Raw genomic sequence first — 13,213 nt, 5'->3', positions numbered from 1 at the left:
GTTCAGCCTCCTCATGAGGAACCTTGACTTGTTCCCATTTCCCTGTCCAGGGATCCTGGACCCAAATCCTTTCCCAGCCGCCCGGGACGTCCTCCCGCTTCTCCCTTATATTGCCTGCTCCTGCCTCTATCGACCTTTTCCCCTTTTCCCGCCAAATCTTCACCGGTTTGTACCACCACGTTTAACCCCTTTATTCCCGAGACCAAGTCCCGGGTATCCACCCCTTGATGTTTCTGTCCCTCTCTGTCTCCCATCTCCTCCAGTTCTTTAGTGTCTACCTTCTTACTTTCCTTCCTCGGGGGAGAAGGCGGAGGAGAGGTCTGAGTTTCTTTAGAGTGAGATGGGAGCGAGGGCACTCCCACAAATGCTTCCTGGCCCTGTCTTGGAGTTTCACATTAAGGCATAGGTTCAAAGGCTTTCTCCGGCCAATCCTAGGGGTGATTAGGTAACTAGTATCCTACCTGAATTCTCACAACATTCTGTGTAATCCTGCTAAATTAATAAAAAGAGTTCTCAAAGAGTTGTGTTTTTTTTTTTAAGATCCCCTGGCTCCCACATCTGTGGTTGACTTCTTTGTACTTTCTCTAAGGTTAATTCCCTTCCTATTGTTCTGTGATCACCCACATCATTAGCCTGCCTTGGTTCCGAGATCACCTACAGAGTTCTGTAACATTTGAGTTCTGCAATCTGATAATTGCATCACCTTACAGTGACTTATTTGTTTAGTTTACAAACTCCATGTTGAGGCAGAACCCTATTAGAATGACCATGAGTCTGAAGCTACTTGATGGCCCATAACCATGGATTTAACCCATTGCATTTTGCTTTGTTGTGTTGTCTCATGGCCCATGTGACTCCCAAAAGAGGCAGGATTCCCTCTGAACAACTTTCCAGTATGACAGCTCTTTTCTCACTGCCTCTCCTCTTTTCTTGGTCCTTTTCAGCCTAATTCCCCCCTCCCTCCACTGCTCTTTCAGCCCATTTTGGGCTGAGTGTGTCTCCCCGTTTTCTCATGCCTTCTCCTCCTCCTCCTCCTCCTCTTGCAGATGAATAGCCCTGTGTTTGGTGCCGTGAAGACCTACGAGCTGCTGCATCGCATGACGGGGGAAGGGCTCTCTGTTGAGTATTACTTCAGCCGGCAACCTTTTCCTACCGACTCTCACATGGTGGCTGTACAGATCCAGATCTCCAACAACACAGCTGCTGAGGTGAAGAACATCCGTGTGAATGAGCCCAAGCTGCTCTCGGGCATGCGCGTCCAGGAGTTCAAGGAAATCGGTAGGGCACATGCGCTTGTGAGTGTCTGTGGTTGGGTCTTAAGACCTTACCTTTCATTTATTTATTAGTTACTTTTACATCCCACCTTTTTTTTCTAGTGAGCTTCAGGAGTTACACATGCCCCCACCCTCTTTCTTTCCACTTGATGCCCATAACCTTTCAGGCTGAGAGAGGTCTGGCCCAAGATCACCTGGGTAACCTCATCACTCAACAGTGACTAGTACCTGGATCTTTCAAGTCCTGTCCACAGTTTAATTGCTACATCACAGCAACTCCCCCCTTGATTTCTTTCTTTTTTTTTTTGTTGCTGTGGGGCGGGCGGGGAAGAGCAACAGTGGCTGGGAAATGCTTCCTCCTTCTGGTTAGGACTACATGAAAGAGTCTCTCCTGTTACGCCTCTTGTCCAAGGCATGACAGTGAGAATAGGGGTGAGCCATTTCTGAGGGTTGGGGGGGGGGTTGCATTCCCTGGGGTCTCAGAAGGCCGCATCTGCCCTGTATACTGGGGCCGTATCCCTAAAATAAAAAATACTCTCCAGAATCCTCTAAGGGGTGCAGTTTGCCACTTGGAGGCATGGATGGGGGAGCCGAAACCTGTTCTAGGATCGGGGGCTCTTTTTGTTTCCCAAAATCAAAAGTGACTCTCCCGGGAGGATGGAACAGTCTTGGCCTCATGGGGCCTACAGGCTGCGTGTTACCCACCCTTGGGTTAAAATCATAGAGTTTGTCTTGGGGGCCAGAATCATGGAGGTCGAGGTGTTGAGCTGGTGGACCCTGGGTTTCTGGGGACTAACTGCTTAATGACAGCTTAATGACAGTGGGAGGGCATTGCCCCCTTCCTCCAGACTTGCTTCCTCGCCCCCCCCCCCAGTGCAAAATGTGAGCTATGGGAGGACTGTGACTCTGACCTCTCCCTCGGCCCCTCTTCTCTGCTTACAGAATCTCTGCCACCTGGTGAAACAGTCAGTGTTGTTATGGGCATAGACTTTAGTGACTCCACCCAGGCAGCCAGCTTCCAGTTGTGGTAAGTACTGATTTCCCTCACTTTCTGCAAAAGAAGTGTGCTGATGCCGTCATCTCTATGATTAGCAGGGCGAAGGAAGCCCCTCCAGCCATAAGCAAACAGCAGGAGCTTTTTGCCCTGTTTTTCTGCTCTGCTATACCGTTGGGCTGATGCTGAGAGTACCAGAATTCTACACCCAGCAATATTTTGCCCTCCTCTCTGCCATCAGCACATCTCTTTGGTGAATAGGCTGGGCCTTTTCTTTTAAGCCAGAAAATGGTTCAACAATATTATATTTTAAGCCTGTAGGAAAAAAAAAACAAGGCACAATATCAAATAAATTACAGTAAGGGACACAATTATTCCCTTCAGGCTTGTCTCTATATAAATAAAAACACAAGAGAAAATTGTAAGAAAAGATTATGGAGGAAAGAAAATGCAAAGATAAAAATCTCAGCAAATTAGAGAAAGCTGAGAAAAAACAGCTGTGGCTTGAACTGGTTTTTAAAGGGTGGAAAGGACTGAACTTTACAAATAACGCCTGGAGGCGATGAGTTGAGGAGGTCCTGTTGTGCCCAGAAAAGAGACAGGGGTGTAAGATGACATACAGGAGCTTTCGTCTGACTAAGACACTGAGGAAGCTTTCTGTTGGTAGAGGGGCCAGCCAGATGCTTATGGGAAGTCTGGTGTGAGAGCAGCAGCACCCTCTCCCTTGGGATAAACTGGGATACACCGTCTGTGCTATTGGAGTGTGTGTGTGTGTGTGTGTGTGTGTGTGTGTGTGTGTGTGTGTGTGTGTGTGTGTGTGTGTGTGTGTGTGTGTGTGTGTGTGTGTGTGTGTGTGTGTGTGTGTGAAACAATCATGACTTCTAGTCATTAATGTATGAGCTTTTATGTATGAGCTGTGTGGAGAGGTATTATTTTTATCTGCCCTGAATCTGCCACTATTCAGTTTCAGTATACCCAGAAATCTAAGCAAGAAGAAGATGAATCAGAGAACACAGTACACGAGTTTGCAAACTTAGATTTTTGAAATGAAAAGCATCAGGGAAAAGAAGCCAATGCAAAAAGAAAAGAAGAAACACTCACCTCTATTTATGGGTTAGAAAGCTGTGGCAAGCTGCAGAGTGTAGAAAATAATGTCGCAGAAGATGTAAACTGTCACACTGCTTTGGGTGTGATAAATTATTGCTGAAGTGAAGCTGCTGGCTGGCTAAGGCAGTCCTGGCATCAATGTTTCTGCTGCCTGAGTCAGAACTGCCAATGGTGCCCCATCCACTCACTCAAGTCAGCATGTAGAGTACCGAACGCCAGCCAGATAATTTCGTCTGCTTTCTCTCCAGCACCCATACCCGCCAGTTCTATGTGTCCATCCAGCCCCCAGTGGGAGAGCTCATGGCTCCTGTTTTCATGAGTGAGAATGAGTTCAAGAAGGAGCAAGGTAAGTGTGTGGTTTGTAGGGGACGGGAGAGTCTGTTCCTATTGTCTTCTGCCACCCCACAGATATTTCAGGAGGCGGGCCAGATGTTGACACAAAGTCCATAGGCAGGCCTTAGGAATGAAATCTGTTGTTCCCTGTCCTCTCCTGTGCTGGTGCAGGCTAGGGCCCACATCGCCCCTGCAAAGAAGCAACACGAAGGCCCACCAAGACTTGTTTGGGCTCCCAGCACTCGCAGAAGGTCTTCTGTGGCCCCTTCTCAAAACCACTACCCAACCCATGCCCTGAGACAGTAGCCGCTGGTGCCCCTTCCCTGGACACCTTGCTTATCTGGTGTTACGATTGGACTCTCACTTGCCTGGCAGTCAACTCACACTGAGCATCATGTGAATTACAGCTGGATAAACCTATGTAGCTCAGAGGTCCAGCCTAGCATCCACTAACCTAGCAGGGGTCAAACCCCTTCTGATATGGCAGTACCCACAAAACAAAGAAACAGACAAAAAGCCAAACTTCTACTCTAAAACACGACACATTGTTCTGAAACCGAATTGTGCTTCTGGAAGACTTCCAGGAGCATGGTTCGGGCGGCAGAACACGAAAATGTATGCTCCTTGTGCACCTTCTTTAAAACCAAATGTGGGGGCCTTAAGCAGCAAATGTGATCACAGGGATAGTGTGAAAGGAGGACTACACAAGTAGGGTGGGTACATATTACCAACCCCTGACATATAGGATTGTGTCGCCCACTGTATATTCTGCCTCCGGGCCCTGCAGGGATTCTGCGGTAGTGGCCTGGCTCTGCCTGCCAGCCATCAACGGCTGGCCTCACACCATATTGTCCCCTCCCTTCATCTTCCCATCAATGTTGCAATGGGGTATCTCCTGTCACTTCAAGCAACAGCAAATGTGACAGAGCTCTCCCAACCCCGAGGTCAGCCTGCAAGAACTCCCTGACCCTTGTATCCTGCCTGGGCTGGCCATGGCTGTGGGAAAAGAGAGAGAGAGAGAGAGCCCTCTGGGTTGTGCTGGCAGCTGATGCTAACCATGTGTTTTGTTCTCCTCCACTGCCTTGTGCATTCTTGCTTCTTTTTTTTTCCTTTAGAGCAACTATTAAAGATGTGTGTGGGTAAGTGCCAGCACAGGTAGTGACGTCCTGTGGATGCTGCAGCTGTTCTGCTCCTTCTAGCATAGTGCTAGCACTGCTTACACTGGGTGGTGCCCCTCCTTTTCTTGCTATAGTAATAGCACTGCTTCTGCCCTGGGGACCCTTCTTTCTCCACCCCAATCCCCAACCCCCTGCAAGCACTGCTTTTCACTGCAGGCACACACGCCTTCCCCCCCTTCTCTTCCTTTCTCCTACTTGGGCTACTTCCAATATAGGCAAACCTGCTTTCTCACATCCATCTTGATCTAGATCTTCTGCTTCCCTCTCCCAATTAATGGACCAGAGGCAAAGTACAGTAAGTAAAAGGCTAGGAGGATGTAAACCTCCACAAATGTGATAAGTAAAGTAGAGCCAAGGAGCATGTGGCCTTCCAGCAGGTTGTTGGATTACAATTCCCATCAGCCAGCAGAGCCAGTGCTGATGAAACTACCCAGTCCAACATTCTACGTATTCCCATTTCTGCAAGGATTTCCACGTTTGCACGCAACTTTTCTGAACAGGTTCAACAGGTAAGGGTTGCCTCTGGGCAATGAGCATAGAAAACATTTTGTAAGCTATTAGTTACAGACATGCCACAAATTACTAGCAAAGCAGCTGGCAAAATTTTTAGATCGCTTAAAATGTGACGCTCTATAGAAACGTAGAATAGTCTTCTAGCAGCCTGGAAAATATTAGAATCATAGACCAATCTCCTGCTGGAATTACCATGCACAGGTTTTATTTGGGCTTCTTTTTTATCCACTCAGAATGCCACTACTTTAACTTTAGGAATGAGTAGTCAAGAACAAATCAAGCACTTGCATAAAAGAGTAATAAAAGTGTATTGAACAAAGTGGATGCGGTGGATCATACAAATAAAGCTTCCATGCCCCTTCTGCAAAAGGTGATGGATTGGCTTCCAGGATTCCAACGGAGGTGTCATCCTGTAGCATTTTAGGTTGTCCCTTCTTCCTTCCCTTGGGCAGAGAGCAGAGGCAAGGTTAACTAGCTTGGGTGTTTATGCTTTTTCTAACATGATTTCAGATGCTAGCGGGGGTCTGGAAGGGATAGGGAAAGGAGAGACTAAGAAGCTTGCCAATGCACTCCAGCCTCCTTGCCCTAACACCCCAAAAACAAGACCTCTTCCCAAGCTGTTAGCAAGAACACTCTGCAAGCTCTCCCTGAGCAGATTAGAATTTAATTATACAGGCTGCACATTGCCCCTCTCCCAGCGATCTCGGTGTGCTTGGAAGGATAAAAAGCTGAGTCAACCTCAAGCTGTCTACCTGAGGCCATCAGAATCAAACGCAGGTTGTGAGCAGAGTCTTGACGGCACCACTGCACTTTAACCACTGCTCTATGAGGCTCCTATTAACTTCTAAAAACATGGAATACAGTGGTGCCTCGCATAGCGATCGCTCCGTTTTATGGCAAAATCGCTTAGCGATGCATTTTTTGCGATCGCAAAAGCGATCGCTTTGCGATGGTCCCTATGGGGGAATTTTGCTTTGCGATCATTGCAGGGAAGCAATCATCGCAAAGCTCCCGTTTTTGGCCAGCTGATCGGTGGTTTCAAAATGGCCACCGGGTAAACAAAATGGCCGCCCGCTGTTTTCAGGCACAGATTTCTCGTTTAAGAGGCACCGAAAATGGCAGCGCTATAGAGGATCTTCGCTTAAAGGTGAGTTTTAAGCCCATAGAGACGCATTAATCGCGTTTTAATGCGTTTCTATGGGCTTTATTTCGCTTAGCGATGTTTTCGTTTAGCAGCGATTTTTTTGGAACAAATTAACATTGCTAAGTGAGGCACCACTATATAGCACTTTTTCTATTCAAAATGACCTGTGACTGAAGATTTGAAAAGGTGATAAAAGATGATTGGAACGGCAATTATACAATTGGTTTCCACCAGTTTGTGGTGTCTGGTTATTCATGGATTGTGCAACCAACTGGGTGACCCCACAAAACAAAACAAAACAAAACAAGTGGCTTGTGCAATTGTCATTCTGTGGTGTTGATACTGAAGGGGGCAGGAAGGGGTAAGGAAAGGAGCAGGGAAAAAAAGGCACGATTAGTACTTTCAAGCACTAGCAGTACTTCCAAGCTCCGAAGTCAAGGAATGTCAGGCGCCGGGCAACCTTGTGTTTGGGTTTTTATTGTTTTAGGCTTTTTCTGAACAAACCTCTGTAGGAATTAACTGAATAGACTTCTGCAGAAGACGTGACAGTTGAGACAGATCAATGACATGTTGGCCCAAGGCTTTGTATTCCAAATCTTGACACACACCCCAAAAAATATTTGGGGGAAGTGCCTATATCTTTAATAACCTTTTTTTTTTTTTTTTTGGAGGAAAAGACCTGTATGGCTTCTCTTATCATTGCAGCATTGACTAGACAGAAGTTTCATTTGCCCGTGAAATAATACAGGAATGAAAGATCAGCCAGCTGGCAGGCCCTTTTGTATGGGTCCAGGGGCCCAGGATCCCCTGGGATAATAGTGGTTTGTTTGTGGAAAACTTTTTAGATGGAGGATCAGCAGTAGAGAGAATGTGGCCCTCCAGAAGCGAGTGGTTTAGCCATTCCCACTGGGCCTAGCCAGCCGTCCTAAATCAATAGTGAGGGTTCCTGAGAGTTGAAGCCCATCAGCCACTGGAGGGAGGTGCATGTTCCCCAGCCTTGTTCAAGAGTGACATGGTCCGCTTGGGCCTTTTCTTAGCTACTGAGTTGAGGCTTTCTGTGTGACGACACATGATGCAGCTTTATCAGAAATCGTTCTGCAAGCAGCAACATGAATTGTGTTTATTTTGATATTGCCAAGTTCATGCCCCAGCAACATTCAGTTTGGTAACATGCCATTTCGCCAGGCTTTGGCGTTCTCCCCACACAAACCTCATTTTGAGGGAGGTCTGCTTAGCAGGAGGTTAAAGTGGAGCCAGAGAAAGCTATTTCAAAGTTGTGCTTGGACTGTTGGTAGAGTGTGTTATTCCCCATTGCCAAACAATAAGCAGGAGAGTTGCTGGACCCAGGAGGGCTATGTGTCAGTCTGGAAGGAGCTGTCATCCAGAAACACAAACCTGCACTCCTCCTCTTTGTTCTTGTTCTATTTTGTCAAATCCCTTCCAACTTATAGTGACCCTCATAGGGGTTTTGTGAGGTCTATGAGGTTCAAGAAATAGTCTTACCATTGGCATCCCTCAGTGAGTTGCCATGGCTAAGCCACACTGGCATACTTCTAAGCAAATGGTCCAAAATAGGTGTGTTAGGAATCTCAACGTGGCAGACCGGGATCAAAGAGTTCCCAGAGTCTGGGAATTCTGAAAGCTGTGCTTTAAAAAGCAGCACTTCCAAGTTATGTGGTACAATCAAAACTGAGCAGAAGCCAAAGTTCAAAGGAGAACTTAGTATCTTTCCACAAAGGATGGACTGAGTAAGAATGAGACTCTAAGGCCAGGACTTTATGAGTAGGGATCAACCCTTGCAAGGAGGCTGGCAGGCAGAATGCTCACACCAGCTTGTACAGAAGCCTAGAAACTGAGGACTAGTGAGTCAGAGGCAGAGTTGCAGCAGGAAGGCAAACTTCAGCCTTGTCACTGTGAGGTGAGAGCACCTGTTTTCCTGCTGTTTCCCATTGGTGGAAATCTCTCATTCGAGGCCAAGGATGGAGGCGATGTGTGTTGTCCATCAACACAGCCAGAGAAGAGCTCGTAACAGAAGCCGGGGTGCCAGGTGACATCAGCCCCATGCTGGAGCCATAGGGAGGGACCTCGGGCTTTGTTGCAGGGCTGGGAAAGCTTTGGTCCTCTAATCGGGTTGGGCTTTATCTCCTAGAAACTCATCCGGTGCGGCAATTATGAGCTGTAATTGCAAAACTCGGGAGGACCAAGGTTTCTCCACTCCTGCTTTGTTGAAAAGCAACTATGTTGGCCCTAATGCTTCCAGCTTCTTTCTTTCTGGCAGACTACTCTTTTCTGTCTCTGCCTGTCCGTGCCGCAGAATTGCACGCACTTTGCATGTAGCCCCTGAGCTTCCACAGAGCCCAACAGATTTCCTGGACGTGGGGTGGTGGCTGGAAAGGGGCTTTCTCCTGACTTCTCCTTGGTCTTTCTTCCTCTTCTGACCTCGGCAGGGCGCCTGGCATTCCTTGGGCTGCTCCTTGAACACCAAACATTTTGCATGATCTAGTGGGGCAGCCTTCTTCTGGCATGTAAACCCCAAGCATCCAAGCACACCCCCTTCTAATACAACAAGCTGCACCCCAGTTTCTGCAAGAAGAAGGTTGGCGAGATAAGCCAGCCCAAAGCCTCCTTGCTTGAGGAGGCGATTCATAAGATCAGTAGAAATATAATTCTGGAGCATGAGGATGATGGTAGGCATGATTCTAAAATGTCCATGAATTATGCAAGTCCTCACCTTTTTAAGTATGTTTTTGAAACACCTGCTCCTCCCTTGCATGCCATGCACTTCCAGTCCGCAGTAGTTTGTTCATGCACTTGTTCTTGTGACCCACACTGGCCCCAGTTATTCCCTTCAAACAACGCCGATCAGTGACTTTTAAGAGCTGAACCACATTTTAGCTTTTATATATAACATGGCAGGGATCAAACTGGAGTTATTCTCTTCTTTGTATTCAACCTGGTAGACCTTTAATCCCTTTGGAAAGTCCTTCTGCATGGCCCTGTGAGAAAAAAAAATTGACATAAAATAGGTTTTACGGTAGAATGTGTGACTCCTAGACTATACTACGAGACTAATAGATTAGATACCCAACGGAATCAACTTGCAAATCTTTTCCTGGAATCTACCACTTAGGAATGGAGGTGGTTTGTTATACACTTAAACGCTCGTCTATATTTAAAAACAAAGCAAAACACTCCCTGTGTATAGAAAACTAGTATGTCAGGAAAAAAGCTTTAAAATGACAACTATATGTAAATATTTGTTTCAGTGTTTTATTACGCTGTTTTTCTGCTGGAAGAAGCTTCCACTTTCTGATCCACCAACGGGTTTTGGCTAATCTTGTGAAAATAAAACAGAAAATAAGATTTATATATATTTACATACAGTTGTCGTTTTAAACCTTTTTTCCTGACATACTAGTTTTCTATATACAAGGAGTGTTTTGTTTGTATATATAAATTAAAATATATATGCTAGCCTGTGGGGAGTATAGCAGTATCTGTGGAGGCTCTCTAACCATCCTAAGTGGGGAGCAACATCTAAGGTCATTGCAGGGTGCACCTATTCAACGTCTGAGGTTGCATGAGCCATTACGAACTGCTGCCTTCTCTCTTGAGGAACGGGCAAGGATGTTGTAGTGAGGGCATGCCAGAAAGAGCTTGCATAGGCTTTACTTCAAAATTTCCAGAATTTGGTGAGTTAATGTAGAAAAGGGTGAGGAATGTGTGTCCCACCAGATGGTATCGGGCTATAATTCCCATCAGCCCTAGCACACAGTAAGGGATCATGGGACTTGTGGTCCAACACCACTTGGGAGGACCACATGTTCCTCATCCCTGATTCCTTCTGTACAGGTTGGAGGATTACAGTAAATCCCCAGGATCCCGAGGGAACCTTCCTGGCTTAGGGATTAACAGTTCCAGACGTTCACATAAAAACCAAAACTGTTGAGAAGCTGGACATCGTTTCCCATTACGGGCTGGCTTGCATCCCAGAATGCAGCGAAAATGCCACTTCCTCTCCTCAGTGCCTTTTCCCTGAGCCGTCTGCTGTCCTTTTTCAACAAGGATGTCTCTCCACTCGGAGGGTCACCAATTTCCCCCTTCCTTATTTCCTCCAGGGAAATTAACAGGGATGAGTGAGATCACGGAGAAGCTGGCTCTACCAGACAAGTGCCAGAGCGATCATGTGATTGTGCAACAAGTGACAGCTGCAGCTAACGTTGGCCGGGTGCCCTGCGGTTCGGACAAAGAATACCGGTGAGGAAATGGCTGCCATACATCCAGATAATTGTATTTCTGCTTCTTAACACCAGCCTTGCTTTCATTTTGTTATTGTTTGTCATCAAGTCAAAACCGACTTATGACAAGCCTAATAGAGCTTTCAAGCTAAAGGAGATATTTAAGGGATGGTTTTACCAGTTCCACTCCCCCAGTGAGTCTCCATGGCTGAGCAGAGGGTCATACCTGAGCCTCCTGTGTTATAATTCCTCACTGTATCCACTACACCACCCTGGGTATCACTTGCTTTGATGGGTCACTGCCAATTCCCCTTTAGCAACAAATCTGGACATGTTATAATGAGCAATTGTAATTGTGTTCCAGCATATTTTTGTCCTTGATACATTCACTAAAGCTTTTGGGGGAAAAAAGGAACAGGGTGGATACAGGCTATGTCTGTCTGTCTGTCAAAATTAGGCTGTATACACAGGATTGTGGGTGTGCACATTTAATTGTTGTGCTACTTAATTCTAAATTAATTCCTTTAATTCTACAGCTTCAAAGCTCCGCAGAACCTAATTGTCAATTGTTTGGGGCATAAGTGTTTCTTTTCATTTTGCATTTGAAAATGTTGAGGTTGAAATATTTTGAGGTGCCTTCATCTAGACACCTAGGATTCCTTGGGTGAGAATGTAGCTGAAATTGCACACCAGCTTTCTTCCACCCGATGCTTTACTCTAACACCAGATGTGTTAGATTAAAAACCACATCCTTCTTAACCAGCACAGATTCTGCCTATGTTGTCTGGGGATGATAAGGATAGCAATCCAGGACATCTGGAAAGCATCATATTGAGATAAGCTATTTTAATTACTTCCTAACAAAATAATGCAGTAGAACCCCATGTATACACAGGGGATTGGTTCCAATTCCCCAATGGTGGATGCTGAAAAACACATATTATAATGAATGCTATTTTAATAGTAAAATCTATACATAGCATGGTCTTTGGCTTCCTATAGTGGCCAGTTTTGGCAATGACATTATAGAAATATATTTCTTTCTATGCATAGCATGGTCTGTTGCTCCCTCAAGTGGTCAGTTCTGATAACTTCTTCTTTAGAAATACATACTTCTAGGATTTTTCTATTAATATTTTTAATATTTTCAGACAGTGAATAAATTAATTAGCAAATACTGATCCCACGGATACAGTGGTTGTGCTGTACCTGTTTTGGACCACTTCGTACCTCTCAAGGGACTTCAATTCCTGCTACTTAGCATTTTCTACCTGAGTGCCTCAACAGTTCCTATCTCTCGGGACAGATTTATAAAATTTATATAGACACTAGCCAGCTTTTAAAGAGTTCTTATGAAAGATAGTATTGTTCCTCTGAATGTTGTTAACTGTATCTCCTGTCAGACCAAGCTAGCCTAGGCACTGGTGAAGGACGATGGTTGTTCTAATCCAACATTGCCCAGAAAGCCAGAAATTCTCTAACTGCTACTCGGATCACAATATCATGTTAACATTAAAACATCTGCGGTCAAATATCTCTTGGGCTGTTTTCTCTGGACAGGTTTGCTGCGAAGACTGTTAGTAGTGGAAGTCTCATCCTCATCACGCTGGAGAAGAAGACAGGCACTGTAGCACAGCTCACCATCAACAGTGAGAAGATGCTGATAGGCACCATGCTGGTGAAGGACATTATCCACTCCTTGACACAGTGACCAGATGGCTTCTGTTCCTTGTCACACCCATTTCAGGCAGACACCTGTCCTTCCATCTTGGCGTACCTGTCTGCCTTCCTGCGCCTGGCTTTCCTTGTCATGTCTCCTCCCATTGTTACATAAAGTAGAGGTTGAGTATGAGGGATGGTCCAGACAGGAAACCATTTGCGATGGGAAATGATGTGCAGCCTGTCTGAGATGGGGGAAAGAAGTCACCTCAACTGCAAAGAGAGAAGGTGTTCGGAGGAGCTGAAGATACCTGTGACTTTGGCATCTTTGTTGTGCAGTGTGCCCCTCCACCCTTTTTTTTTTGTTCTATGGCTCTATTTATTATGGGCAGGGATGGTTCAATAAAAATACTTCCTGGATATGGATCCTGTTTAATGTTGTTTTTTTTCCTGCAAAATCCTACATAGAAATGAGCAGTCTGCTAATGCCTCTTAGGCCTAGTATATATATATTGGGAATAGTTGGGTGTGTCCCCCCCCCACTCCTTTATCTAAATATGTATGTGTTTGTATGTACACACCCACACAAGTTTGTACTGTATTCTTCATAGCATTGTAGAGTTGGAATGAGGCCCAGTGGCCATTTAGTAAGTCCAATCTAGTCGATGCAGGAAATCCACAGCTAAAAGATGGCAGACATTCAGAGGCTTCAGAAAATGGAAAATCTACCAGTTCATTCCACTGCTGAACTGCTTTTATCATCAGGAATTTTT

The 13,213-nt window shown here is 45.7% G+C and overlaps 1 protein-coding gene across 8 annotated transcripts in view; it reads left to right on the top strand.

Annotated features, from left to right (window-relative positions):
• The window catches only part of AP3B2 (adaptor related protein complex 3 subunit beta 2), a 64,526-nt gene extending 51,660 nt beyond the window's left edge, over window positions 1-12,866 (top strand). For 4 of the 8 annotated variants that reach the window (XM_078381111.1, XM_078381109.1, XM_078381107.1 and 1 more), the window contains 6 exons: window positions 1,047-1,278; window positions 2,217-2,301; window positions 3,624-3,721; window positions 4,824-4,847; window positions 10,662-10,800; window positions 12,342-12,866. In XM_078381111.1, coding sequence (XP_078237237.1) covers window positions 1,047-1,278; window positions 2,217-2,301; window positions 3,624-3,721; window positions 4,824-4,847; window positions 10,662-10,800; window positions 12,342-12,492 — 729 coding nt within the window. In that variant the 3' untranslated portion in view covers window positions 12,493-12,866. The remainder of the gene's footprint in view (window positions 1-1,046; window positions 1,279-2,216; window positions 2,302-3,623; window positions 3,722-4,823; window positions 4,848-10,661; window positions 10,801-12,341) is intronic. The other 4 variants (XM_078381113.1, XM_078381112.1, XM_078381108.1 and 1 more) reach the window with 1 other exon arrangement.
• Window positions 12,867-13,213: the final 347 nt, after the last annotated feature.

This window comes from Pogona vitticeps, chromosome 12, assembly GCF_051106095.1.
Source record: "Pogona vitticeps strain Pit_001003342236 chromosome 12, PviZW2.1, whole genome shotgun sequence".
NCBI classification, from domain to species: domain Eukaryota; kingdom Metazoa; phylum Chordata; class Lepidosauria; order Squamata; family Agamidae; genus Pogona; species Pogona vitticeps.
Note: the sequence above shows the minus strand (reverse complement) of the source record. Positions and strands in the feature narration are given on the sequence as shown.